Below are 25,036 nucleotides of genomic sequence, written 5' to 3' on the forward strand. Positions count from 1 at the left end.
CTTATCAAGAGCGACTTACAGTAAGTACAAGGACATTCTCCCCAAGGAAAGTAGGGTGAAGTGCCTTGCCCATGGACACAATGTCATTTGGCATGGCGGGGAATCGATCCAGCAACCTTCTGATTACTAGCCCTATGCTCTACCCGCTCAGCCACCTGACTCCCTAAGAGTTGAATTTAGCTGATGAATTTATCAAAAATAGATTAATCTCAATCAAGACCAGGATTGATACGTTTAGCCATGTGTGTGTATTCATCACAGAGGTTTCACTCCAAAAATTGATTTTTGTGTTTCTATATATAAAAAAGTATTTGCATTCTACGTCCCGTCCGTAGCATCTAGTATGTAGTAATGTATGGTTTGTTATTGGTTAGGTTTGTGTGTGAGCCAGCTATGAAGCGAGGCTTTTACGCACACATACGCAGGGAAAGTTCTTATAAAAAGTTACATAACATCATGGGCACGCACACACACACACAAGTTCCAGGGCGGTTACAGACCCAGCCCAGTGATGCAGCACTCCCAGAGTTTGGCAGGAAGCTAACTGCTAACAGATGCTAACTGCTAACAGATGCTAACTTCTGTTAGCATAGCCATGAGATGACACAAATTACCCCAGACTAATTGCTAACTGGTGAATGAGATCTTATCAAAGGCTACTTCAGGTCTAGTAGTTTAACTCAGGCCAAGATATGCTAAACCAGGTATTTGTTTGTCTTGTACCGTAGAGAAAGCACTTTTGAATCACAAATATTTTAAAGGATTTAGAGTATAGTAAATATGTGAACAATAATAAATAATCATCAGTAAAAGAAAAGAAGTGTTTGTGATGTTATCGCTTTTGAGTTGATGCTGACTGAGTCGTACTGACACATGCATCCTGTTGAGCAACATTGGAAAATGTGATAATGTCGCTATAGGACAGAACTGTTGTGTGGTGATGTATAGTTCAGACCAGAGAAATATTTGTAACAACAGCAAAAGAAAGAGCGCTGTAACTAAATGAAGGTTTTGCACTTGTAGCGTTGGAGCTTTCATTAAACTGCTGCCTAAATTAAGATGAGCTGTCTTTGTGAGGTTCGTTTCAGGGGTGCAATCCATGCTGACACAGGCTAGTGTCATGGATGCTAGGAGCTAACGCAGGCTAACTAGTGCTAGCGCTGGTTGGCAGAGCGGCTTATAGGGTAATAACCATGCAGGGACGTTTACCATGGAAAGTCCTCCAGAACTAAATGACGTGTGTGGGTGGTGTATGTGTGTGGTGTGTGTGGTGTGTGTGTGTGGTGTGTGGTGTGTGTGTGTGTGTGTGGTGTGTGTGGTGTGTGTGGTGTGTGTGTGTGTGTGTGTGTGGTGTGTGTGTGTGGTGTGTGTGTGGTGTGTGTGTGTGGTGTGTGTGTGTGTGGTGTGTGGTGTGTGTGTGTGTGTGTGGTGTGTGGTGTGTGGTGTGTGTGTGTGGTGTGTGTGTGTGTGTGGTGTGTGGTGTGTGGTGTGTGTGTGTGGTGTGTGTGGTGTGTGTGGTGTGTGTGTGTGTGGTGTGTGGTGTGTGTGTGGTGTGTGTGTGTGTGGTGTGTGTGTGTGTGTGGTGTGTGGTGTGTGGTGTGTGTGTGTGGTGTGTGTGGTGTGTGTGGTGTGTGTGTGTGTGGTGTGTGGTGTGTGTGGTGTGTGGTGTGTGTGTGGTGTGTGTGTGTGGTGTGTGTGTCCCAGAGTGTTTACCTTCCTGAAGACACTGTCGTCCCCCAGCTCAGCTCTGAGCGGACTGTCCACATCACTGGTGGAGGAATACAGGCAGGTGGAGACAGACACTTCCTCAGTCTGTCCACGGGGGGCACTCTGGAGCTCTAGAGAGAGAGGGGGGGGAGAGCGAGACAGAGAGAGGGCGAGAGAGAGAGCAAGAGCGAGAGCGAGGGGGGGAGGGAGGGAGAGAGCGAGAGAGAGAGAGAGAGAGAGAGAGAGAGAGAAAGGAAAATAGGTCAAATATATTGCAGGTATACATAACTTTTACACAGCTAAGCATTTAAAAAACGGAAATCTTTTTAATGTTGTATGGATTTTATTTGATGACACTTCTTACCATCCATTTGTCAAACTGTTAAAATAATAAAGTTGGGACAATCTTTCACACAAAGGTCATACACATAGAACAACAGACAAGTTAAACCCACTACATGCTTAACTCCTATTATACCAGATAGTTCAACTGGCACAACACGTTACCGCGGCTCTACTCCCTTCTTCCTGCGCCGGCAGCAGTGTTGCATTGCTGACTGCAACCCCTCGGGGACAGGAAGCTGATGTCATCTCCTAATAACACATGACATCATCCCTGGCCTGCTCTGAAGAAGCTGTTTTCAGCTCTCACCCCTGCAAACCCCTCATCATACCTCCTCACCACTATTCACCCCTCCCCTTACCTCTTAACCCCTCCTCACCCTTCCTCTTTCCTCCGCACCCCTACCAGCCCTCCTGGGTCTGCGACACGCTTGTCCAGTCATTCCCAGGATTCAGACGAGTACTGCAAGTGTCTGAGAGGGGATCCTTTGACAAATAAAGAGCCAGGGCAGGTTGTGGGACAGACTGTGATTCCACCCTGCCCAGAAGCAGCCGGCTGGATAATACCCTCCGGCACATTTACAGTAATGCTGATCAATGCTGTCCCTGTCCAAGTCAACCTAATTAAAGCCACAAGCCTGGGGACTCCCTCCTGCACCAGGACTGGGCTCTGCAGGCCTCAGTGCACCTCCCCCCTCCCTCCCTCCCTCCCCTCTCCCTCCCTCCCTCCCCTCTCCCTCCCTCCCCTCTCCCTCCCTCCCTCCCTCCCGTCAAGCCTCTCCTCTGCACAGTTCTGCACATCTCAGAACTACCCCTCTCTATCTTTCTATCTATCTATAACCATCCATCTCTTTCTTCATCTCTCCCTCTCTCGCTAAGCAGCGCTCTGCAGAGCAGGGTGTCTTAACAGGGGAGCGACTCAGGTTCCTTGACCCCCGTGTCTCAGGAGACCTGTCTGGAGGGTTCCTTGACCCCCGTGTCTCAGGAGACCTGTCTGGAGGGTTCCTTGACCCCCACATCTCAGGAGCCCTGTCTGGAGGGTTCCTTGACCCCCGTGTCTCAGGGACCCTGTCTGGAGGGTTCCTTGACCCCCGTGTCTCCATGCTCCTCACGGTGCCCCTCACCTGTGCGCTCCTCGGGGGGGGGGATCGGGACCGGGGCGTCTGAGCCGGGGTGGAATGGGTAGAAGGGTTCCTTTTCTCTGTGGATCTGGGGAGAGAGAGACAGTGTGAGACAGAGACAGTTTGAAAGAGAGAGAGACAGTGAGAGAGAGAGAGAGAGAGAGAGAGAGAGAGAGAGAGAGAGAGAGAGTCAGAAAGTAAGAGAGCACAAGATTGGAAACATGAATTTTTGATTTTGATTTTACCCAAGGGCTCAGTGTTAGGTTTAAGCAATGATACATAGGATGAAGAGTTGTTTTTGTAACAGTCTATTGAGCATCTTATTTTATCAGTCTTGTGCACTTCCTGCTGGTCATATAAACAAATCTGTAGTGAAGCAGGAAGTACAGCAGTCAAGACCTCCTCTCCTGTCTCCTCCTCTCCTGTCTCCTCCTCTCCTGTCTCCTCCTCTCCTGTCTCCTCCTCTCCTGTCTCCTCCTCTCCTGTCTCCTCCTCTCCTGTCTCCTCCTCCTGTCTCCTCCTCTCCTGTCTCCTCCTCCTGTCTCCTCCTCTCCTGTCTCCTCCTCTCCTGTCTCCTCCTCTCCTGTCTCCTCCTCTCCTGTCTCCTCCTCTCCCCTCTTCTTAAATCACACCCTCCTCTGGTCCACCAGACATGTGACCCCTGGACTTTACAGACACACTCCTCCCACACCATCAATGTGTGTGTGTGTTTTCAGCACGTGTGTAGAACAAAGGCGTTCACCCTAATCACCACACACACACACACACACACACGTGCGCACTTCCCAGTCCTGGCTACAGTTAGGTCATTGTTCCGCCCCTACAGCGCTGGACACTGGGTCCGAGTGTGATGATCTCAGGGGCCTGGGGCTCCGTAGGAGGGACCCTCCCTGGCCTCTGAGTCCCACACACAGCTGCTCCTCCCTGGGGACAAAACCTCCACGTGACCTGGGGCCTGATGGCCGCTCCAGCCAGACACAAAGGCTCTGTACCATAACACAAGGCCGCTGTGGGAGGGAGGAACATGGGAAGATGGGATCTCCAGGACAGACCTTCTACACAGCCGTACCACAGTGAGTCGTAGGGGTTCATACACACACACACACACACACACGAGCCAGACCTCTTATCCGGGTGAAAGCCTCCATCGGGAAGAGACTCTGGACAGGCTGTTGTTCAGTGTGTGTGGGGGGGGGGGGGTCATCACTTCATGATGACACTCTCACCACCCTAGTGTGCTCAGCAAAACAGTGTCACATATTGGGCTAAAACTGTCAGGGGGGGGTGTGGGTAGGGGACACCTGCCTGTGTCTTCCCATCATGCCTTGTCACTGCCTGCCTGTCTGAGACAGAGCGAGAGAGCGGTGCAAAGTTTCATTAGACAAGCCTCTAACAACCTTACAGAGCTGAACTCACACCCCAACCAAACAGACCATTCTAGACCAACCCTAAGGCCAGGGCTATGGAATAGAGGCTCCATGGGCTCTATGGGTAGAGATGCTCAATAACTAAATGTAAATGTTAAAAGAACAAGAGATGCTATTTTTTGTTCTCTTAGAGCTACAGGAGAATGCTCCCTCCCTCCCTCCCTCCCTCCCTCCCTCCCTCCCTCCCTCCCTCCCTCCCTCCCTCCCTCCCTCCCTCCCTCCCTCCCTCCCTCCCTCCCTCTCTCCCTCCCTCCCTCCCTCCCTCCCTCCCTCCCTCACACCTGCCCCCCTCCCTTCCCCTCAGGTCTCTCCTCTAAACATACAGCAGCAGCTAAGCAGGAGCTGTTATACAGCTCTTAACCACTTTACCAACAGACACCTCACACAATGTGTGTGTGTGTTGGTGTGTGTGATGGCTGGTTGTGAAGTCCCAGACCCCCACCAGGGCACAAGGGTGACCAGAACAAGCAGAGTAGGTTGACGCTGCCGGCCCTCATTCAGACTAGATGTAAAACACAGATGATGAGCGTTTGAAACAAAGCAGTTTGTAACAAAGAGCTCATTTGGCACAACAGCCCCACTTTAACATCCCAGAAGGCATCAGCAGAGAGGAGCTTTTAACATTGAGATGCTGCCAGGTCCAAGGTTTCCAGCGCTCCCGGGCCACGATGCTGCTGCAGGAGGCAGTCTGGACAAGAGGCAGCTGTCGCTGTAAACATGTCTAAAAGAGGCTTTTACAACACACAGAAGCCCCTGTTCTTAAACCAGCCTAGTCTTCCATACGGTCCCATATCCTCGACACAAAACTCCCACTGTGTCTCTGGAACTGGTCTCTCCTGGTCTCCCTGGTCTCTCCTGGTCTCCCCTGGTCTCTCCTTGTCTCCCTGGTCACTCCTGGTCTCTCCTGGTCTCCCTGGTCACTCCTGGTCTCTCATGGTCTCCCCTGGTCTCTCCTGGTCTCCCCTGGTCTCCCCTGGTCTCTCCTGGTCTCCCCTGGTCTCCCCTGGTCTCCCCTGGTCTCCCCTGGTCTCTACTCAGAGACATCTTGTCACAGCTGAAATCATATTCCCCGTATCCCCCCTCTCCTTCCCCGTTCAACAGAGAGATCGGAGAAACAGAGATGATGATGATGAGAATGATGAGGATGGTGCTGATGATAACAATGATGATAATGGTGAAGGGGATAAAGGTCATGGTGATGATGGTGTTGGGGGAAGAGAAGGCTAAACGGAACAAGGCCAGGACTTTGCTTGAAAGGGAATTGTATTTCCTATACTCCTGTCCCATAGACATCACCAGCGCCAAACTGAACTGTGTTCAATGACTCACACTCAGTGTGAACAGGGGGTGCCTGTGTATGTCTGTGTCTAACTGGGAGTGTGTGTGTGTCAGTGTGTGTGTGTGAGTGTGCACATCTGGTTTTTCCAATCCAAAAACTCTCTCCACCCTGTGAGCACAAGCCTCTAGCCTGTCAGTGAGTCCATCTAACAGCCACACTGTCCAGTCACACACACACACTTAGATACACAATGACATTTAAACGCGCATAAGCATGTGTGGAATCTAGATACAGCGTCGCCACTTCCTGGTGTGTAGGTTTACAAACACATCTGAACCTTCCCTCCTTGAGATCCCATCGTACTCGACCCTTTCCACAACAAATACTTGTGGATCCAGCCTCTACCACGACAAGCTCCCTTTCCATCCAAACTACCATGTAACCTACCACCCTCCATGTAAACTACCACCCTCCATGTAAACTACCGTGTAAACTACCACCCTCCATGTAAACTACCACCCTCCATGTAAACTACCACCCTCCATGTACACTACCATGTCAACTACCAGCCTCCATACAGACGCCAGGCCTGACTCCAGCACACGGCCGAGTCAGGGGCTCTGCCTACCTTGATGAGAACGACATCCACGGTCCTCTCCCCTTTAGCACACAGGCTGTATCTGCGTCTGTGTCTGTCGTACATGGCCCCCGACACTCTGGCTGTCTGTTCCAGAGCTTGGGACACCCCACACACTCCTCTTCCACGGGAAGGCCAGTGGAGGGACGATAGTCTTCCGAGAAGTTTGGAGGAAAATGAAGAACACTCCCCACATCTGCTCTCAGACCCAGCCCTCTACCTCCCTCCCTCTTTCCTTCCTCCTCTCTCAGACCCTCCTCCCTCCTTGCTTTCTCTCGCTAAGACTCCTCCCTCCCTGCTCTCTATCACACTCCTCCTCCCCCTTCTTCTCTGCCTTTTTCTCCCTCACACGCTCTGCTGGCCCCTCCCTTTCATGTCCTTCAATCGATTCCATCTTTTAATCATTCCATCTCTCCTCCACCCCATGTGACAGCAGGTGTTTGATCAGCTCTGTGCCTACTGCTCTGCTCTGTGCCTACTGCTCTGCTCTGTGTCTACTGCTCTGCTCTGTGTCTACTGCTCTGCTCTGTGTCTACTGCTCTGCTCTGTGTCTACTGCTCTGCTCTGTGCCTACTGCTCTGCTCTGTGTCTACTGCTCTGCTCTGTGTCTACTGCTCTGCTCTGTGTCTACTGCTCTGCTCTGTGTCTACTGCTCTGCTCTGTGTCTACTGCTCTGCTTTGTGTCTACTGCTCTGCTCTGTGCCTACTGCTCTGCTCTGTGCCTACTGCTCTGCTCTGTGTCTACTGCTCTGCTTTGTGTCTACTGCTCTGCTCTGTGTATACTGCTCTGCTCTGTGTCTACTGCTCTGCTCTGTGCCTACTGCTCTGCTCTGTGTCTACTGCTCTGCTCTGTGTCTACTGCTCTGCTCTGTGTCTACTGCTCTGCTCTGTGTCTACTGCTCTGCTCTGTCTACCCTCATCACGGCCTCCTTTCTCTCTTCGTCTCTGCAGTCTCTCAGGACCGATAACATGGCCACTCATCATTAAGGTGTGCTGGGGGAGGGGGGGGGCGGTAAAAGGACGGCGAGATGTTGGGTGAGAGATAGACAGAGGAGGGGGAAGGGAGAGAGAGAGAGACAGAGAGAGAGGAAACAGAGATGTGGAGGGAGAGGGGGAGAAGAGAAACAGATGTGGGGAGAGATGTGTCTATGGTAACAAATGGATGAAGCAGTCATCTATAACCCTGTTCTCTCATGTGTACTCGTTAGAACTAATATCACCATGATGATGCAGTCTGAAGATGAAGATAATGCCCTTTTCATCTTCCTAAAATAAAAATAATAAAAATGAATATTCTATTCTGTTCTAATTTATTTATTTCCAGTCTAATATATTCCATTCTGGTAACAGTCAATGCTGGTTTGCAGTCCGAAGGGAGTTTTGTAGGTCAAATATAAATCATGCTCCCAGCAGGGAGGCTAACAGGCTAGCAGTGTGTGGAGGCTAGCAGGCTAGCAGTGTGTGGAAGCTAACAGGCTAGCAGTGTGTGGAGGCTAAAAGGTTAGCAGTGTGTGGAAGCTAGCAATCTAGCAGTGTGTGGAGGCTAACAGGTTAGCAGTGTGTGGAAGCTAACAGGCTAGCAGTGTGTGGAAGCTAACAGGCTAGCAGTGTGTGGAAGCTAACAGGCTAGCAGTGTGTGGAAGCTAACAGGCTAGCAGTGTGTGGAAGCTAACAGGCTAGCAGTGTGTGGAAGCTAACAGGCTAGCAGTGTGTGGAGGCTAACAGGTTCCAGCCATATCCTCTGAACTATACAGTGGGCTTGGCCATCAAAGGAAATACTAATAAAACATGTAAATAATTACATTTTACATTTAGTCTTTTTTTTTATGGTTTAGGGTTGTTTTCTTGTGATCGAGTTTTTGGCTAAACAAACACCAGATGGGGAATACAACTTTCACTAGCATGTACAACCCTGCACAACCATCTCACTAGAACAGTATGAGATGCTACCAGTCTAAGAACATGAAGAAACAGGCTATAGTAGACTATCGGTACAGACTATTGGATGTGAACAAGCAGGATCACGTGGTGTTCCAAAGGAGAATGAAGTGATTCTCTGAGATGCTGTGGTTGTGGGAGCAGCACACAGCATGCTAAACTATTCTGGATCAGATAGTTATGTCACACTACAACCGTTGTGCGTACTCATTTCAATCTCACTAGAGTGTTCTTACTAATCTGTGCACGACAGTGCGTGGAAAAAACATTTTCAACACCCCAAAAATCTATACTTTTTTTTAAAGATGTAAAAAATGTGTAATTTTTTTTAAATTAGATTTATTTTTTCACGCACAACACAAAAGTTGTGTCGTGAAAATTCGATTTTTTTTCTCAAAACCATACATTTAAATCGAACCAGAGCAGCGCCACATGGAAGCAGTTATTCCCCTCCAGGCCACCAGGGGGACCCTGAGGACCAGATTGGCCAAAATGAAACCAGTCTGGTCAGAGAGGGCGTGAGAGGCCCTCTCAGCTGAGCTGTGAGGTTGGCCACATCTCCCAGCTCTCCCGAGTCAGTCTTCCCCTTCCTCTCACTCCCTCTTGCAGTCATGGACAATTAGTGAAAGGAGAAAGTGCAGTATGGGAATGTGACATTTTAATGAAGGGTCAAAAATGTCTGTACTAAGTGGACAATAAAGTTTTATTCTATTGTATTCCCGTCATTGTTCTTGAAGGATATTCAAGCTTTCTTTAGGGACATGACTACAGAAGAAGTACAAAAAAAAAACAAAAAAAAAAAAGAGAAAAAAATACATTTTATAGAATGTAAATAAAAACTAGAACTTAACATTTCATCCTCGTATGGGATCAAGCCGTCCTGTATCTCCACATCTTACAGTATGAGCGGATTGTAGAAGCACAGCTCACTCTTCGCTTAGGCTAGACTTTTTAATGACACTTCTAAAAGCTCTGGGACCTGAGCCATGTTTCCTATCACCTCTAATTCACTAAGATGAATCTGTAAGTGAGTTAGACCGCCCCCTTGTGGTAGTTATGTTGCTGCTGCAGATTATAAGAGGCCAGAAGGGGCCAGTGAACAGTGACAGGGGCAGTGAGACAGCTACAGCCCACCAGCAGGAGGTAATATCGACCGTCGGTCAACAGAACCAGGAGAGAACGTGACAGGAGAACCAGGAATTCTATTGAGAATGTCAGGAATCTGCTTTCACCCATGCTCTCCCTCTCCTCCTTCATCACTTTCTTCTTTCCTTCCGGATGTCAGGGAGGACAGTTTAATCTATCCCTCCTTCCCACCAACAGACTGCTCCCTCATCCCTCGTTCACCACCTTCCCTCTCACACCTCTAACATGCCATCACCTCCTCCTCACCCTTCCCGCTCCTCCCTCTCTCACCCATGACATCACTCCGTCTCTCAGAGCAAACAGAGCTCAGCGTTTCTCTCCCACCAGAGAAAAACAGACAGGGAAGTGCTGAACGCACACACACACACACACACACACACACCGCAGGGGGTGTGTGTGGCGATATCTGGCAGCCTGACCAGAGGGCAGAGAGAGCAGGCTGGCAGACTGGGACCTGCGTCATGTTTGGGCACAGCTCTGTCACCGAGTGTGCAGAGGGAGAGGACGGCGCCCCAGAGGGCAGGTCAGAGGTCATGTAGCAGGCTTGGCCTCCAGAACCCAGGACTTCACTCCCCAGAGAGACGTGGTCTACCGGTCAGCATGCAGCTGAATGGTTCAAGCATCACACAACTGTCTTTCCAAGAAGGGATATAGATCAAGTTCTGCTTCCTTTTAAGGACTAACTTCAGTAACTGGTCTCTCAAGTCGTCTGGAACACTTAGTGGTGAACAGGACACAGGTAAACTCACCACTGGTGCATCCACTACTCCTGAGCTGGTCTCCTGCTCTGTGTCTGGGGAGAGAGGGAGAGAGAGAGACACACAGAGAGAGAGGGGGAGAGAGAGAGAGAGAGAGAGAGAGAGAGAGAGAGAAGAGAGAGAGAGAGAGAGAGAGAGAGAGAGAGAGAGAGAGAGAGAGAGAGAGAAAGAGGTAAGACTTGAACAATGAGTCTATGTTTATAGCATTAGACAGAGAATTCTTCTTATGAAATGAATCTTCAACATTCTCATCCAAAACCAATCCAGAGACCCAATCCCAGACGCGTGTGTCAGCGCTGTACAGAGGCAGTGACTACCCCTAATTTAGCAACATGAATTGCTGTCCAGCCAGGAAGCGGCGAGGACGGGATGACGGGAAAAGGGCCGAGAGGATAAGACCAGTCACGTCGATTAGAGAACAATGACGTGGTTAAGGGTCTGTCATCACTGCCCTATTTATACCACCGAGGAAGGCTGGAAAGTAAACACAGATCTTATCATTCATAAACCCATGACCTGATGACCCAAATGATGAGACTGTATCATCTATATCCTGCTTTAGTGGGGGGCTGTCTCATGAGGAGTGTCCTGGTGAGAAGCTGCTCCTCAGCTTGGGAGGGGCCACACATGCCAGGTGACAGTTGGCTTTAGCAGCTACCTCATACATAGCTGGAGGAGCAGTCACATGACCTCCCAGCAGGGGAGGGGGGGGGGGTGGTGTGTGCGTGGTGTGTAAACACTCATTACACAGCCTGAATATGACTACAGGACCTCTCTAAGTGTAATGTGTGTAAACCGCCCAAGCCAAGACAGGTAATATATACAAAATATTATAATAATGACAACCATGATAACATCTCACACGTTGAAAATGAAAAGAAACGGTAGCTCTAGAAACAAGGTGTGACATCATCAGTTTGTGCCTACCTCTGAGCGTTCTGTTCTGTGGCGTTGTCATCACAGAAGCCGTGTCTTCTGTCTCCAGCGTTCTCTCATGCACATCGTCAACGCTTCCCTGCCAGGGTAGGGCCTCTAGGCCTTGGGAGATACCACTCTCCACACCCCCAGGGGAGGTGTGACTCTCACACTGGACTGAACCAACTACCAGCTTTAGGGGGGTGCTGAGGCTGTTCTCTAGTCCAGGCACAGTCTTACTACTGTCTGGAAGGGCTGGGGGTATTGAGGGGGGGGAGTCACTGGAGCTACTGACAGGTGTGTCCAAACTCTCAACATTGGGATGGGTCACAGATTCAGCAGAGCTGACATCATCTCTCTCCTCCCGGATGACCTCATCAGAGTGCGTCGGCTGGATGACCTCATCAGAGTGCGTCAGCTCCCTCTCATTCTGTCCGCCTGCCGGTGAGTCACCCAGGCATTCCTCAGCTGTGTCCAAAACACCAGGAACCAGGCTAGGAGTCAGGCTAGGAGTCAGGCTAGGAGTAAGGCTAGGATCCAGGCTAGGAGTAAGGCTAGGAGTCAGGCTAGGAGTCAGGCTAGGATCCAGGCTAGGAGTAAGGCTAGGAGTAAGGCTAGGAGTCAGGCTAGGAGTCAGGCTAGGATCCAGGCTAGGAGTAAGGCTAGGAGTCAGGCTAGGAGTCAGGCTAGGATCCAGGCTAGGAGCCAGGCTAGGATCCAGGCTAGGAGCCAGGCTAGGATCCAGGCTAGGAGTAAGGCTAAGATCCAGGCTAGGAGCCAGTTTAGGATCCAGGCTAGGATCCAGGTTAGGATCAAGGCTAAGATTCAGGTTAGGATCCAGGCTAGGAGTCATGTTAGGATCCAGGCTAGTAATCAGATTAGGATCCAGGCTAGGAGCCAGGCTAGGAGTCAGATTAGGATCCAGGCCAGGAGCCAGGCTAGGAGTCATGTTAGGAGCCAGGCTAGGAGTCATGTTAGGATCCAGGCCAGATTCTTGGCTAGAAAGCAGGCAAGGCTCCCCTGGGCTCTTCAACTGAGAAGTCTGTTTGTTCTTAGACCTTTTGGACCGTTTACTACTTTTAGACTTTGATGGTTTAGCGTCTGGCTGTGCTGACTGTTTTGTGCCAGACTGCCAGTCTAACTGAGCAGACTGTTTGTTGTCAGATTTCTTGGTGTCGTACTGTTGATTATCAAACTGTGTTAGACGGTGCTCAGATTGTTCCGACTGTTTGTTAGGCTGTTTGCTGTCAGACTGTGCTGGCTGTTTCTGGCCCGACTGATCATTGTATTCCTGTGCTGACTGCTTGTCAGACTTTTGACTTTCTAACCAACTGTTTCTAACCAACTGTTCACTGTCTATCTGCACTACTCGTTTGTCTGACTGTTTGTCTGATTGATCACTATGAAACTGTTCTGACTGTTTGCCTGACTCGTCACTGTTTAACTGTCCTGACTGTTTGTCTGACTGATCACTGTGTAACTCTTCCGATTGTTTGTGAAACTGTCCTGACTGTTTGTCTGACTGATCACTGTGTAACTCTTCCGACTGTTTGTGAAACTGTTCTGACTGTTGGTGTGACTGATCACTGTGTAAGTGTGCTGACTGTTGGTGTGACTGATCACTGTGAAACTGTGCTGACTGTTTGTTGCGTAACAGTTCGGAGAGTTCTACTTGAGCTACGGCGGCTGCTATGGCAACGGCAACAACTGCTACAGCTGTGCCTGTAATCTCTTCAGACTGTTCCTGACATCCCAGAATCCCATAATCCTCTGCTTCACGCTGCCCCAATTGGCTCTCTGGCATGCCTTGTGACGACGCCCACGTTACGGCTGGTCTCTTCCCATCAGCCCCTTGGCGCTGCGTCTTCCCCCAGCCAACATCCCCGAACTCCCCACAGGAGGAGACAGGGTGTTTCCTGTCCGTCGCTGTGTCCTCTGCTATCCCATTGGCTGAGCTGGTCTGTCCACTGTGAGTCCTGCGCTCTCTCCTTCTGCTAACATCCTGTTTGGTCTGGTGGTGTTTATCCGCCTGTCTGGAGCAGTGGGGGGCTGTGTGTCTGAGTTCAGCTCCTCCTGGAGTCATCCTGCTGGACTCCTCTGCCCTGAGTCCTGGAGTCATCCTGCTGGACTCCTCTGCCCTGAGCCCTGGAGTCATCCTGCTGGACTCCTCTGTCCCGAGTCCTACCTCTGTACCAACTTCCGAAGTCACACTGTCGGAGGGATTGTCTCTATGGCTCACGGACTCACTGCAAGAGCGCGCGTCCAGACAGACAGCCTCAGGATGGAGCTGTGTCTGTGGCTGTGTCTGTGTCGGTGGTGTGGAGCTGGTCTGCTCGTGTCTGCTCGCCGACTGTTCCCTCGTCTCAGAGCCCAGCGCCTCCCTGCTATCTGTCACTTCTCTCCGCCCAGAACAACTCGCCACCTCCACCACTTCCTGTCTTTGTCCTGCGAGCCAGGCATGTGACCGGGCTGGCTGGGGTCCAGAGTGGAGGCAGTGACAGCCAGCCCCACAGCCAGCCTCACAGCCAGCCTCACAGCCAGCCTCACAGCCAGCCCCACAGCCAGCCTCACAGCCAGCCTCACAAGCAGCTTCAGCTACCTCCACCTGGCCAAAGCTGGGCTCCAGTGCGTCCAGACAGTGGTGGACTGGACCGTTCTCCACAGGACTGTGGTCTGTCTCGTACCAGGTGGTGTTAGAGCTGGCTCCCAGGCTGAGCTGTGTTCCCCTGCCCCTCCGAGCCCCAGGGCTTCCCCACTCCCCGGCCCTGCTCCCCTGGCTGCTCCGGGGGCTCTGCGGGGGCGAGAGCTGCTCCAGGGACTGAGCGTGGCCCATGTCTGGTCCTGGGTCCTGAGTCTTCTCCTTCCCCTCCGCGTGCGTCTGAGTCTCCGTCTGCTTCTCTCCTGCTCTGCTCTCTTCCTGGTTCTGAGCGTGGCGCCCCTGGGCTGTGTCAGCGACCGCCTGACTTCCTGTTCTTCCAGCGCCAGCCGCACAGTCTCTCGGTCCCACCCGCTCTCTTTCTGCCACCCTCCGCTTCCTTCTTCCTGCCTTCACACAGGAAGTAGCCACAGGCCGAGGTTCCGCCCCCGACTCCTCCCCTCTTTCCACTGAATGCCGTTTGTCCGAGCAGGGCTCTGCTTCCTCTGATTGGCCGTTGGAGCGAGACCACGCCCCCGTGCTGAGGTGGGCGTCAGTCAGGGGGTTGGTGGTGATGATGTCACCGTTGCCCGTGGTGACAGGAGACTCATCTACGGACAGCTGTGGAACATGAAACAAAGAGTTTGTTAGTCAGAGAAGTTCTGCTGTACAGTGGATCATTGTGCTCAATAGGCTTCTGCACTCGTCTCAGTCTATATACAGATATCCTCTTCCTCTTCCAGACTCATGCTTGATCACTTCCATCACTTCCTGAGACCATGTGGGGCGCGGGGTGCGTTTATTGGGCGCAGATGGTCTTCACACGAGAACACGTCAATGTTTGTTCAAGCATTTGTCACGTTTGATTCAATGTCGTTTCCACAGTCCACAGTTGGCCGAGCAATAAGATGTGTTTACACTTGTTTTCACTCTTGAAATGCGTTGTGGATCAGGTTGAGCAAGGTTCATCTCATGAACAGGACTCTCCCAGCCACCTGCCTGGGAAGCCTCTCTTCAGACTCACCTTGTCTCTGCTGCTGCGGATGAAGCGCTGCAGCTCCTCCAGCTCCCCCTGCAGGCTGGGAGGGCCGCAGTGTCCAGGAGGCGTGTCCACAGTCAGGGTGTAGGTGTTCAGGCTGGGGTGGTGTCGCAGCCAACGCCCCCCTGGGACCCCCACTGGGACCCCCCCTGGCTCCGCTTTGATCCTGGCCGGTGGCGATGTCTCCGCTCTGCGTCAACACAAACACACCTCCGTCTGAGGCAGCCAATCACAAATCTGGTAACGGCTGAATCAGCCAATCGTAAGAGACTTTGACGTAGGTGTACGTGTGCACAAAGAGCTGAACAGAGCTGTATGTGTGTGTGAGTGTGTGTGTGTGTGTGTGAGTGTGTGTGTGTGTGTGTGTGTGTTGAGAAAGTGTACAAGGGAACTCCTCCATGGCAACGAAGAGGAACCAGCCAGCAAGGGGAACATAAACACAGGCTGAAATAAAGCTTCCTGCTTCTATTCCTGGTGTGTGTGCGTGCGTGCGTGCGTGCGTGTGTGTGTGTGTGTGTGTGTGTGTGTGCATAGAAAAACGATGGTAACACAGAAGTGTTAGGATGGTAAATTATGCAGGAAGAATATCTGATCAGTGACATGGTGACTCACAAACACAGAACTAGACAGCGTCTCTAGATCTTTCTGCTTAGCGAATGAATGGTGTGGTCGGCTAAACACAGAGACTATTGTCTTCATGTCCCCGCGTGGGTGTAAGACTGACTGGATACTTCTCTTTTGTCTTTCCTCCTAAGACTCTCTCTCACAGTGATGTCATCGCCGTGCTCGGAGGGTTCCAGAAAGGAGAAAATAAAGAGAGGAGAACTCTGCGGAAGAGAGCATGTGACTCTTCACTCCTCCCCTCATCCCCTCTCCTATCATCTACCACTGAGCTATACCCATGCGCGAGCTAAATCAAACACACCTAAACTAAATGTGTGTTCCACGTGTGATGGATGTTCTGGGGGGGGTCAGGTCCCGCTCCAGCCTCCAGACTCCAGGGATCAGGGTTCATGAGAACTCTACAGTCCCCTGGTGCCGTTAAAGGGACATGCTACTCAAAAGATTTATAAGAACGAGAATAAGGACACATGAATTTAACCTTCCATCCAAAGTGATGTACAGAGGGAATTTCAAACCCGCAAACTGTTGATCTGCAGTAAAATGCTCTACCACTAAGCTATGCCCATTCCTTAACCTTACTGGGACCACAAAACATCCACACAGTAAAATCTTATCAGTTTAAAACCTAATTCATGTTGGGTGTAATGTCCCTTTAGGCAGGAGGGTCAGGCGCCCTGGGGGAGGCGCTCTGTCTGTGTTGACACCGGCTGTTTGTAGAGTCAATGTCCACAACATCACACTCTGCCCTTGTCCTCCGGCCTCATCACCACCCTCCCCCCAGCACGCCAAACACACTTCACTTTCAACATCACCAGCCTGTTCCATGTGACCACACTGCTAAACAAGTCCTGCTTTCACTAATGTTCTTACCAACTGTCATTTGGGACAGTTGCTGCGAGATGGAAGAGTAGAAACATCATTAGTCTCACAGAAACTCAGTCATTAGGGGTGTCCCCCAAACCCTAACCCTACCTCTTAGCCCAATGTCTTATCTTACATTTAATCATTTAGCAGACGCTTTTATCCAGAGCGACTTCCAGTAAGTACAGGGACATTCCCCCCGAGGCAAGTAGGGTGAAGTGCCTTGCCCAAGGACACAACGTCATATGGCACTGCGGGGAATCGATCCGGTAACCTTCTGATTACTTGCCCGACTCCTTCACCGCTCAGCCATCTGACTCCCCTCTCGCATCTTAAGCACTCGCGTGTGTGTTGTGTGATGTGGTTCTCTCCACGGGACCTTCTGCTGGGAGAAGACGGGAGTACTTACTGTGTGAGGATGTTCTGGAGGTGGATGTGGCCCCTGCTGAGGGCGAGGCTGCCCGGGGTGAGGCCCTGCGTGTTGGGCAGGCGGAGTGCCTCCGACCCCCCAGGCTGCTGGAGCAGGAACAGGGCCACTCTCCACAGACCCCGCCGCCCGGCGAAGTGGAGGAGAGTCTCCCTCGGACCAGGGTCTAACGGACGGGCAGACAGGAAGAGACCAGCGGGAACAGGGGGAGGGAGAGACTGTTAGACTGGAAGTGTCGTTAACAGTGTCGATCCTGGGCACAGCAGAGTCAGATTGCTGCCGTTGGTACAGCAGACACCTCTCTCAGGGGGATATCCATGAGTTAGCTCATTCATGAATCAGAGTTATATCCATGTATAGGGTTAGAGTTATATCCATGTATAGTGTCCTTCATGAGAAAAGTAATGTCCGGACTCGGTAGGGTCTGGGTTCATGTGAACTATCTTCCAGCACATGCACCCAGGCTGAGAGAGTGGGTGTAGCCCTCCCTCCCCCTCCCCCTCCCCCTCCCCCTCCCCCTCCCCCTCCCCCTCCCCCTCCCCCTCCCCCTCCCCCTCCCACTCCCTCTCCCTCTCCCCCTCCCCCTCCCTCTCCCTCTCCCTCTCCCTCTCCTTCTCCCTTTCCCCCTCCCCCTCCCCCTCCCCCTCCCCCTCCCCCTCCCCCTCCCCTTCTCCCTTTCCCCCTCCCCCTCCCCCTCCCCCTCCCCCTCCCCCTCCCCCTCCCCCTCCCCCTCCCTCTCCCTCTCCCTCTCCCTCTCCCTCTCCCTCCCTCTCCCCCTCTCTTTTCATACCACTCTCCACCTCCCCTCTGGCTTTCCTCCCTCATCAATCTCCCTTCCCTCCTAACCCCACAAGCCCACATACACAACACAAAATGCATTGTGGGTAGTGTAGTCTTGTATTGTATCATATTGGACCAGGGAATATGTGTTGCAGTAAACACATTCTCAACAGGGAGGATGAGCATTCCGGCCTAGCAGGGATACTAGTTTTCCACTTCCAAACCACAAAAATCTGGTTCAATACTGCATCTACACAGTGGAGTAATAATGTACAGACACACTCTCTCACTGACGCAGTTGAGCAGAGCTGTACAGAGGTACAGTACAACTGTTGCCAGGGAATAAGGGAAGTGAAAAAAAGATGTAAGCACTTTGTGACCGCCGCAGAAACAGAGCTCTGTACGGCACCAACAGCAGGAGGCCAAGAGGCAGTCAGACACTTCCTGTTCCTGTCAGCTGACTCTGTCACTCTCCAACAGGCACTTACAACAAGAGAGAGAGAGAGAGCAAGGGAGAGAGAGAGTTAAACAGAAAAGGCATGACAGAGAGAGAGACAGAGAGACAGACAGAGAGCGAGACAGATAGAGAGAGAGAGTGATGGACAGAGAGAGAGAGAGAGAGAGAGAGAGAGAGAAAGAGAGAGAGAGAGAGACAGAGAGAGAGAGAGGCAGAGAGAGAGACTAACACATCTGATTGTGTTTGATATTCTCAGGGCGTTCTCTTTCCCACAACCCTTCAATGTAATAAACGAATGGCAGGAATGCTGGCTCATTCCCTGGGTGTAAACAAACAACTGCCACCCGTCTGCCCCAGGGTAATAATACTACCCCCTACCCCCCGTCTGCCCCAGGGTAATAATACTACCCCCTACCCCCCGTCTGCCCCAGGGTAATAATACTACCCCCTACCCCCCGTCTGCCCCAGGGTAATAATACTACCCCCTACCCCCCGTCTGCCCCAGGGTAATAATACTACCCCCTACCCCCCGTCTGCCCCAGGGTAATAATACTACCCCCTACCCCCCGTCTGCCCCAGGGTAATAATACTACCGCCTACCCCCCGTCTGCCCCAGGGTAATAATACTACCCCCTACCCCCCGTCTGCCCCAGGGTAATAATACTACCCCCTGCCCCCCGTCTGCCCCAGGGTAATAATACTACCCCCTGCCCCCCGTCTGCCCCAGGGTAATAATACTACCCCCTACCCCCCGTCTGCCCCAGACAAGGTCATATTCCTACCCCCTCTCTGAACTCAGGTTCACCCCAGCCAGCACCCTGACCTGGTCCTGGTCCTGGCCCTGGCCCTGGCCCTGATGTGGAGACAGAGAGAGAAGCAGCCAGCTCCCAGTCTTGCTGGGCCGTCTGCTCCACATCAGGACCTGAGCCAGGGTTTGGCCGTCTGCTTGTTGTTGTTGAATATGGATGTTATAGATGTATATTGAAACACCCAGGCCTGATGTGAAAGAGCCGCTACGATCCCTGTGATTAGGGTCTGCCCTTCTGTCAGAGGGAGATACGGACACCCTTTCAGAGGGGAAGGGATGAAGAGGAAGGGGAGGGCTGCTCGCTCCTCCAGCTCCCTGGGGTGTTACAATGCTCTTATCTGTCTCTGAGGACCGCACAGCCAGAAGCTCAGACCTGTCTGTCCATTTCTGGCTCCACTCTCCAGCAGACTGGGTTTAGACTCAACCTCCACCTTCCCTCTGCCTCCCCCCTCCAGCAGACTGGGTTTAGACTCAACCTCCACCTTCCCTCTGCCTCCCCCCTCCAGCAGACTGGGTTTAGACTCAACCTCCACCTTCCCTCTGCCTCCCCCCTCCAGCAGACTGGGTTTAGACTCAACCTCCACCTTCCCTCTGGCTCCACTCTCCAGCAGACTGGGTTTAGACTCAACCTCCACCTTCCCTCTCCTGCTCCCAGTGGGCCGACAGGAGAGCAGTATCCCTCTCAACATCAGCAGGGTCCGGGGTCCAAACCAAACAACCATCACTCAACCAGAACCAGGAAAAACATATTTACAGTATCAAAGCCTCATCGGGAAGAGGTTGCCACGGAAACGGTGCCCGGATCTGGCCAGCTGACCATGTGACCTCGGCGAGGCTCCAGACCGCTCAATTAAGTGGGAATGTCTGACATTGCGTTCCTGACTCGGTACCAGGATGAACCAATCAGAGCAGAGAACGGGGGGGGGGGGGGGAGAATATGCAGGGCAGGGGTCTAGCCTGCCTGGTCTGGCCTGTGTGTTCAAGCCTTCAGCTTACTCTCCTGTACCACCTTCTAGCTCAGCCTGAAACTCAGGAGATCACCACCACGCATTTGGGAGTTTGTCACCCTGTCCTTCGTTCCTTTTCTATGATCTCTGTATCTCGTGAGCGTTACCTGTGCAGGTGTCCCGCGGTGTCTTGTGGCCGTGCGGGGAGTGGTCGTGTTCTCCCTGGTGTGTCCCCAGGTGAGAGGGCTCCAGGTGTGCCCCCAGGTGAGAGGGCTCCAGGTGTGCCCCCAGGTGAGAGGGCTCCAGGTGTGCCCCCAGGTGAGAGGGCTCCAGGTGTGCCCCCAGGTGAGAGGGCTCCAGGTGTGCCCCCAGGTGAGAGGGCTCCAGGTGTGCCCCCAGGTGAGAGGGCTCCAGGTGTGTCCCCAGGTGAGAGGGCTCCAGGTGTGTCCCCAGGTGAGAGGGCTCCAGGTGTGTCCCCAGGTGAGAGGGCTCCAGGTGTGTCCCCAGGACGCTCCAGCCGGCGGGCAGGGCGAGGTGTCGCAGGGCCAGAGCCAGCCGCTCGTCCAGCCTCTCACACTCCTCAGCCTGGCCCTCCTCCAGGAGCAGAGCCCCCTCCAGACCGCCACGCCGCCCTGCGCTCTGGACCAGGAAGTGGGCCATGTCCAGCGCCAGGTCCTGGACAAACTGGAAGCGTTCCTGGGACCCCTGGCCCACCAGGCCCCCGGGCCGGGCGGAGCACAGGGTCACCTGCACCCACTCACAGCAGGCGTGGGCTGGAGGAGGAGCAGGAGGTGGGAGAGAAGAAGAGGGAGGAGGAGAGCAGGGGAGGGGAGGAGGGAAAGAAAGGATGAAGGACAAGGAGGAGAAGGCAGGGGTGTGAAGGGGAAGGATGGAATGGAGGGATGAAAGAGGAGAAGGGGAAAGGAAGAGGAGAAGTATGAAGAAAAGAAGGGAAAGAGATGAAGGGAAGAAGGAGAAGCAGGTTAAGCAGTAAGAAGAGAAAGAGAAATGGGGTTAACTCCACGGGTACACAGTAGTAAAGGTTTCAGAATGTCCCTCTTATCTAATATTAGCCTAGACTGTCGTCTAAATCCTGTTTATGGCAGCAGACATTGCCCCGGGGAGAGATGGACACCTGAGGATCATGGTGCTGGGCTGGAGGGGGAGTCCACCACCCTCTCCTCCCTCCACCCTCCTCCCTGTGCCACTGTAAGTGACCCATCTATGTTGCTAAGGCACACAAGGTCCAAACATTAAACAACGTCTGATGGAGGAGAGGTTTGTAAGACCACCAGACAAGTGTGGAGTCACAAAGTACATACAAAAGTATTTCGTAATACAAAGTATTTCGTCAAGTCCATCTTCAGTGTGTAGTGAGACCACACTGCAGATCTGTGCTATTGAGAGAGAGACCACACTGACCGCGCTGGGGGTTACTGGAAGGTAAACAGCAGACCCCCTGCAAGCCAGAAGTACTTCTAGCACACACCGCTAGCTGAAACACCAGCACAATGGATCAGTGACAGATGAGACAAACCGTGTGTTTGTGTGTGCTAGAATTAAGAAGTTAAAAATGATCAGTTTTAACAGAGTTTCTAACACTCACTCACACAAGTCTATCTCTCACAACACGTGGTCACAAACAGCCTGGTGTTATAAGCCATCTCCTCACGAACTGTCCATCACACACACACACACACACACACACACACACACACAGACATCTATCTCTCACGCACACACACAGCCTGATGTGCCAGGCTAAAAATGTTCCTGTTTGACTCCTGTTGATAAAGGTTTCCTAGCAACCTGAGTATGTACTATAACACCATCCCAGAGGGGGAGAGAGAGAGAGAGAGAGAGAGAGAGAGAGAGAGAGAGAGAGACAGAGACAGAGAGAGAGAGAGAGAGAGAGAGAGAGAGAGAGACATAGAGTGTGAGTGTACCTGGGCAGACGGCCTGCAGAGTGACATGACTAAGGCGTAGTGTGCTGGTCAGGTGACGCTGGGTGGAGCCTGAGAACAGGAGGTAGAACTCCACCTCCTCCTCCTTCTCTTCATCCTCCAGATCTTCATCACCAAGCTGCACAGTCAGCACACACTCCCCCTGAGAGAGGAGACCCCACACACACACACACACACACACACACACACACACACACACACACACACACACACACACACACACACTGTTAGACAACATGTCCTGTTTCAGACAGAACCACTGGAAGAGGTCCTACATACAAAGTAGATTCCTGTGCGTAGGTGTGTACATGTGTGTCACTACACCTCCTCCTCTCACCCTCTCCTGCCCCGCCTCTCACCCTCTCCTGCCCCGCCTCTCACCCTCACCCTCTCCCGCCCCCTCCTCTCACTCTCTCATGTCCCCTCCTCTCACCCTCTTCCGCCCCCTCCTCTCACCCTCTCATGCCCCCTCCTCTCACCCTCTCTTGCCCCCTCCTCTCACCCTCTCATGCCCCCTCCTCTCACCCTCTTCCGCCCCCTCCTCTCACCCTCTCATGCCCCCACCTCTCACCCTCTTCCGCCCCCTCCTCTCACCCTCTCATTCCCCCTCCTCTCACCCTCTCATGCCCCCTCCTCTCACCCTCTCTTGCCCCCTCCTCTCACCCTCTCATGCCCCCTCCTCTCACCCTCTTCCGCCCCCTCCTCTCACCCTCTCATGCCCCCACCTCTCACCCTCTTCCGCCCCCTCCTCTCACCCTCTCATGCCCCCTCCTCTCACCCTCTCTTGCCCCCTCCTCTCACCCTCTCATGCCCCCACCTCTCACCCTCTTCCGCCCCCTCCTCTCACCCTCTCATGCCCCCTCCTCTCACCCTCTCTTGCCCCCTCCTCTTACCCTCTCATGCCCCCTCCTCTCACCCTCTTCCGCCCCCTCCTCTCACCCTCTCCTGCCCCCTCCTCTCACCCTCTCCCGCCCCCTCCTCTCACCCTCTCCTGCCCCCTCCTCTCACCCTCTCCTGCCCCCTCCTCTCACCGTCTCCTGCCCCCTCCTCTCACCCTCTCCTGTCCCCGTCCTCTCACCCTCTCCTGCCCTCTCCTCTCACCGTCTCATGCCCCCTCCTCTCACCCTCTCCCGCCCCTTTCCCCTAAGCCTCAGGTCATTGGTCTTTCTAGAAAAATCTCATCCAGAACCCAGTGGTCTGGTGGAGATAGACACTGGCTGGGAGCGTGCGCACACAGGAAGCAGGAGGTGGATGCGGGCGCCCCAGCGGCTCAGCTGCACGTTTCAGGCCTGTGAGCTGCCGTGGCTTGTGGGTAAACACACACGTAGAACACGCACGTCTCCACTGACTGTGGGAAACTCTGCAAGTCTTCAGAAGAGATACTCGGAATCGTCAAATGTTGTAGCTGTAGTCCCTCCGTTTCTGCTCTGTGAACACTGAGGAGAGTGCGACTGTGCTTCTGGACGGCTGTGAGGGAGGACTGTCACTGTGGTGTGACGGACGAGTCGAACAAAATATATAAAAACACACCCTTCCCCCTCTCTCCGGCTGTTTAGACGATCCAGGGACAACTTAAGCCCCGCCCACCCCCCAGCTCATGCTCAGGCTAACAATAGGTCACAGAGATGCTTCACATAGTTGGCCCTCACGCAACAGAGCACTGCCTCAACACACACACACACACACACAGCCCAGACTCCCCAACACACACGCACTGCTTCATGAATCAAGTCTGTTATTCACAAGCTGGTTGTCTCAGGTTCATACAGCTCTCCAGCTGGTTCTCTCAGGTTCATACAGCTCTCCAGCTGGTTCTCTCAGGTTCATACAGCTCTCCAGCTGGTTGTCTCAGGTTCATACAGCTCTCCAGCTGGTTCTCTCAGGTTCATACAGCTCTCCAGCTGGTTCTCTCAGGTTCATACAGCTCTCCAGCTGGTTCTCTCAGGTTCATACAGCTCTCCAGCTGGTTCTCTCAGGTTCATACAGCTCTCCAGCTGGTTCTCTCAGGTTCATACCCAGCCACACAGTTCCCCAGCTGATTCTCCCTCTACTACGTCAGTCTCAGATGGAGCCCTTGGCGTGCTGAGAGGATGGCCCACCTAGCTGCACGTCAGCCTCACTCCAACATGGACCCAGGAAGCATCCCGTGTCACGCGCTCGTGGTTTAGGAGAGTGTTCAGGTTAGGGTCGCTTTATGTGTGTTCTTCCTGGAGAGTGTTCAGGTTAGGGTCACTTTATGTGTGTTCTTCCTGGAGAGTGTTCAGGTTAGGGTCACTTTATGTGTGTTCTTCCTGGAGAGTGTTCAGGTTAGGGTCGCTTTATGTGTGTTCTTCCTGGAGAGTGTTCAGGTTAGGGTCGCTTTATGTGTGTTCTTCCTGGAGAGTGTTCAGGTTAGGGTAGCTTTATGTGTGTTGTTCCTGGAGAGTGTTCAGGTTAGGGTCGCTTTATGTGTGTTGTTCCTGGATCACAACCTTCCAACTAAACTAGATGATCATATGAGAACAGGGATGGTCATGGGAGGGGGTAGGATGTTCTCTGTGGTCTGAAGACAAGCCATGTTCCACTTGTTCTTCTTTCTAAATCAGACTGGTAATGGCTATGTATGAGAGAGGTACTTACATACAATGGTGCTTGCTGTGGATTTAGCTTCATGACACTGAACACTGTTGAGAGAGAGGGAGGGAGGAGAGAGAGTGAGAGATTCATTCAGGGTTAGGTCAGGCCACATCACAATACAATCATTCCATACTTATGTTTGTACATTCATCTCTCTACCTCATACACAAATTAACTTAAAACACAATAAGGAACTGCTGCACCCATGTTCCAGAACATTCAAAGTGTGTTTAGTTCACCTCACCACCCAGACCAGAAAGAGGTGATTCAGAGTGGCACCTTGACTGAGGGTAGATACGTTAGTAGGTTCAACTGCCTGCCTGCCTGTCTGTCTGTCTGTCTGTCTGTCTGTCTGTATGTCTGCCTGTCTGTCTTGTACTGCTTCTCTGTGTTTATTCAGAGTGAGAGCATTCCTGTGGTTTCTTTGGTTGTTGGCTAATAGATCCTGAACGCTTCCATGTCGTATCTTAATTCTGGCTTTAATGATCTTGTACTGCTCAAAAACAAAGCATGTGTAAGTGTGTATATGTGAGTGTGTGTGTGTCGGTGAGTGAGGGAGGGTGTGTGTGTAGCAGTGCTGTTGAGTGAGCATAAGTCTGTGTGTATGT

General features: G+C 52.4%; 1 protein-coding gene across 6 annotated transcripts in view; it reads right to left on the minus strand.

The window, feature by feature from the left end:
* Nucleotides 1-25,036, minus strand: part of akap13b (A-kinase anchoring protein 13b) — a 54,229-nt gene that overhangs the window by 19,979 nt on the left and 9,214 nt on the right. For all 6 annotated transcript variants that reach the window (XM_084671417.1, XM_084671416.1, XM_084671415.1 and 3 more), the window contains exons 2-10: nt 24,432-24,475; nt 21,795-21,954; nt 20,016-20,621; nt 16,839-17,022; nt 14,930-15,134; nt 11,283-14,526; nt 10,347-10,390; nt 3,174-3,258; nt 1,714-1,838 (exon numbers count right to left, since the gene is read on the minus strand). In XM_084671417.1, the coding sequence (XP_084527543.1) occupies nt 1,714-1,838; nt 3,174-3,258; nt 10,347-10,390; nt 11,283-14,526; nt 14,930-15,134; nt 16,839-17,022; nt 20,016-20,621; nt 21,795-21,954; nt 24,432-24,464 (4,686 nt within the window). In that variant the 5' untranslated portion in view covers nt 24,465-24,475. The remainder of the gene's footprint in view (nt 1-1,713; nt 1,839-3,173; nt 3,259-10,346; nt 10,391-11,282; nt 14,527-14,929; nt 15,135-16,838; nt 17,023-20,015; nt 20,622-21,794; nt 21,955-24,431; nt 24,476-25,036) is intronic.

This window comes from Hypomesus nipponensis, chromosome 14 (genome assembly GCF_054491055.1).
Source record: "Hypomesus nipponensis isolate SF chromosome 14, ASM5449105v1, whole genome shotgun sequence".
Taxonomy (NCBI): Eukaryota; Metazoa; Chordata; class Actinopteri; order Osmeriformes; family Osmeridae; genus Hypomesus; species Hypomesus nipponensis.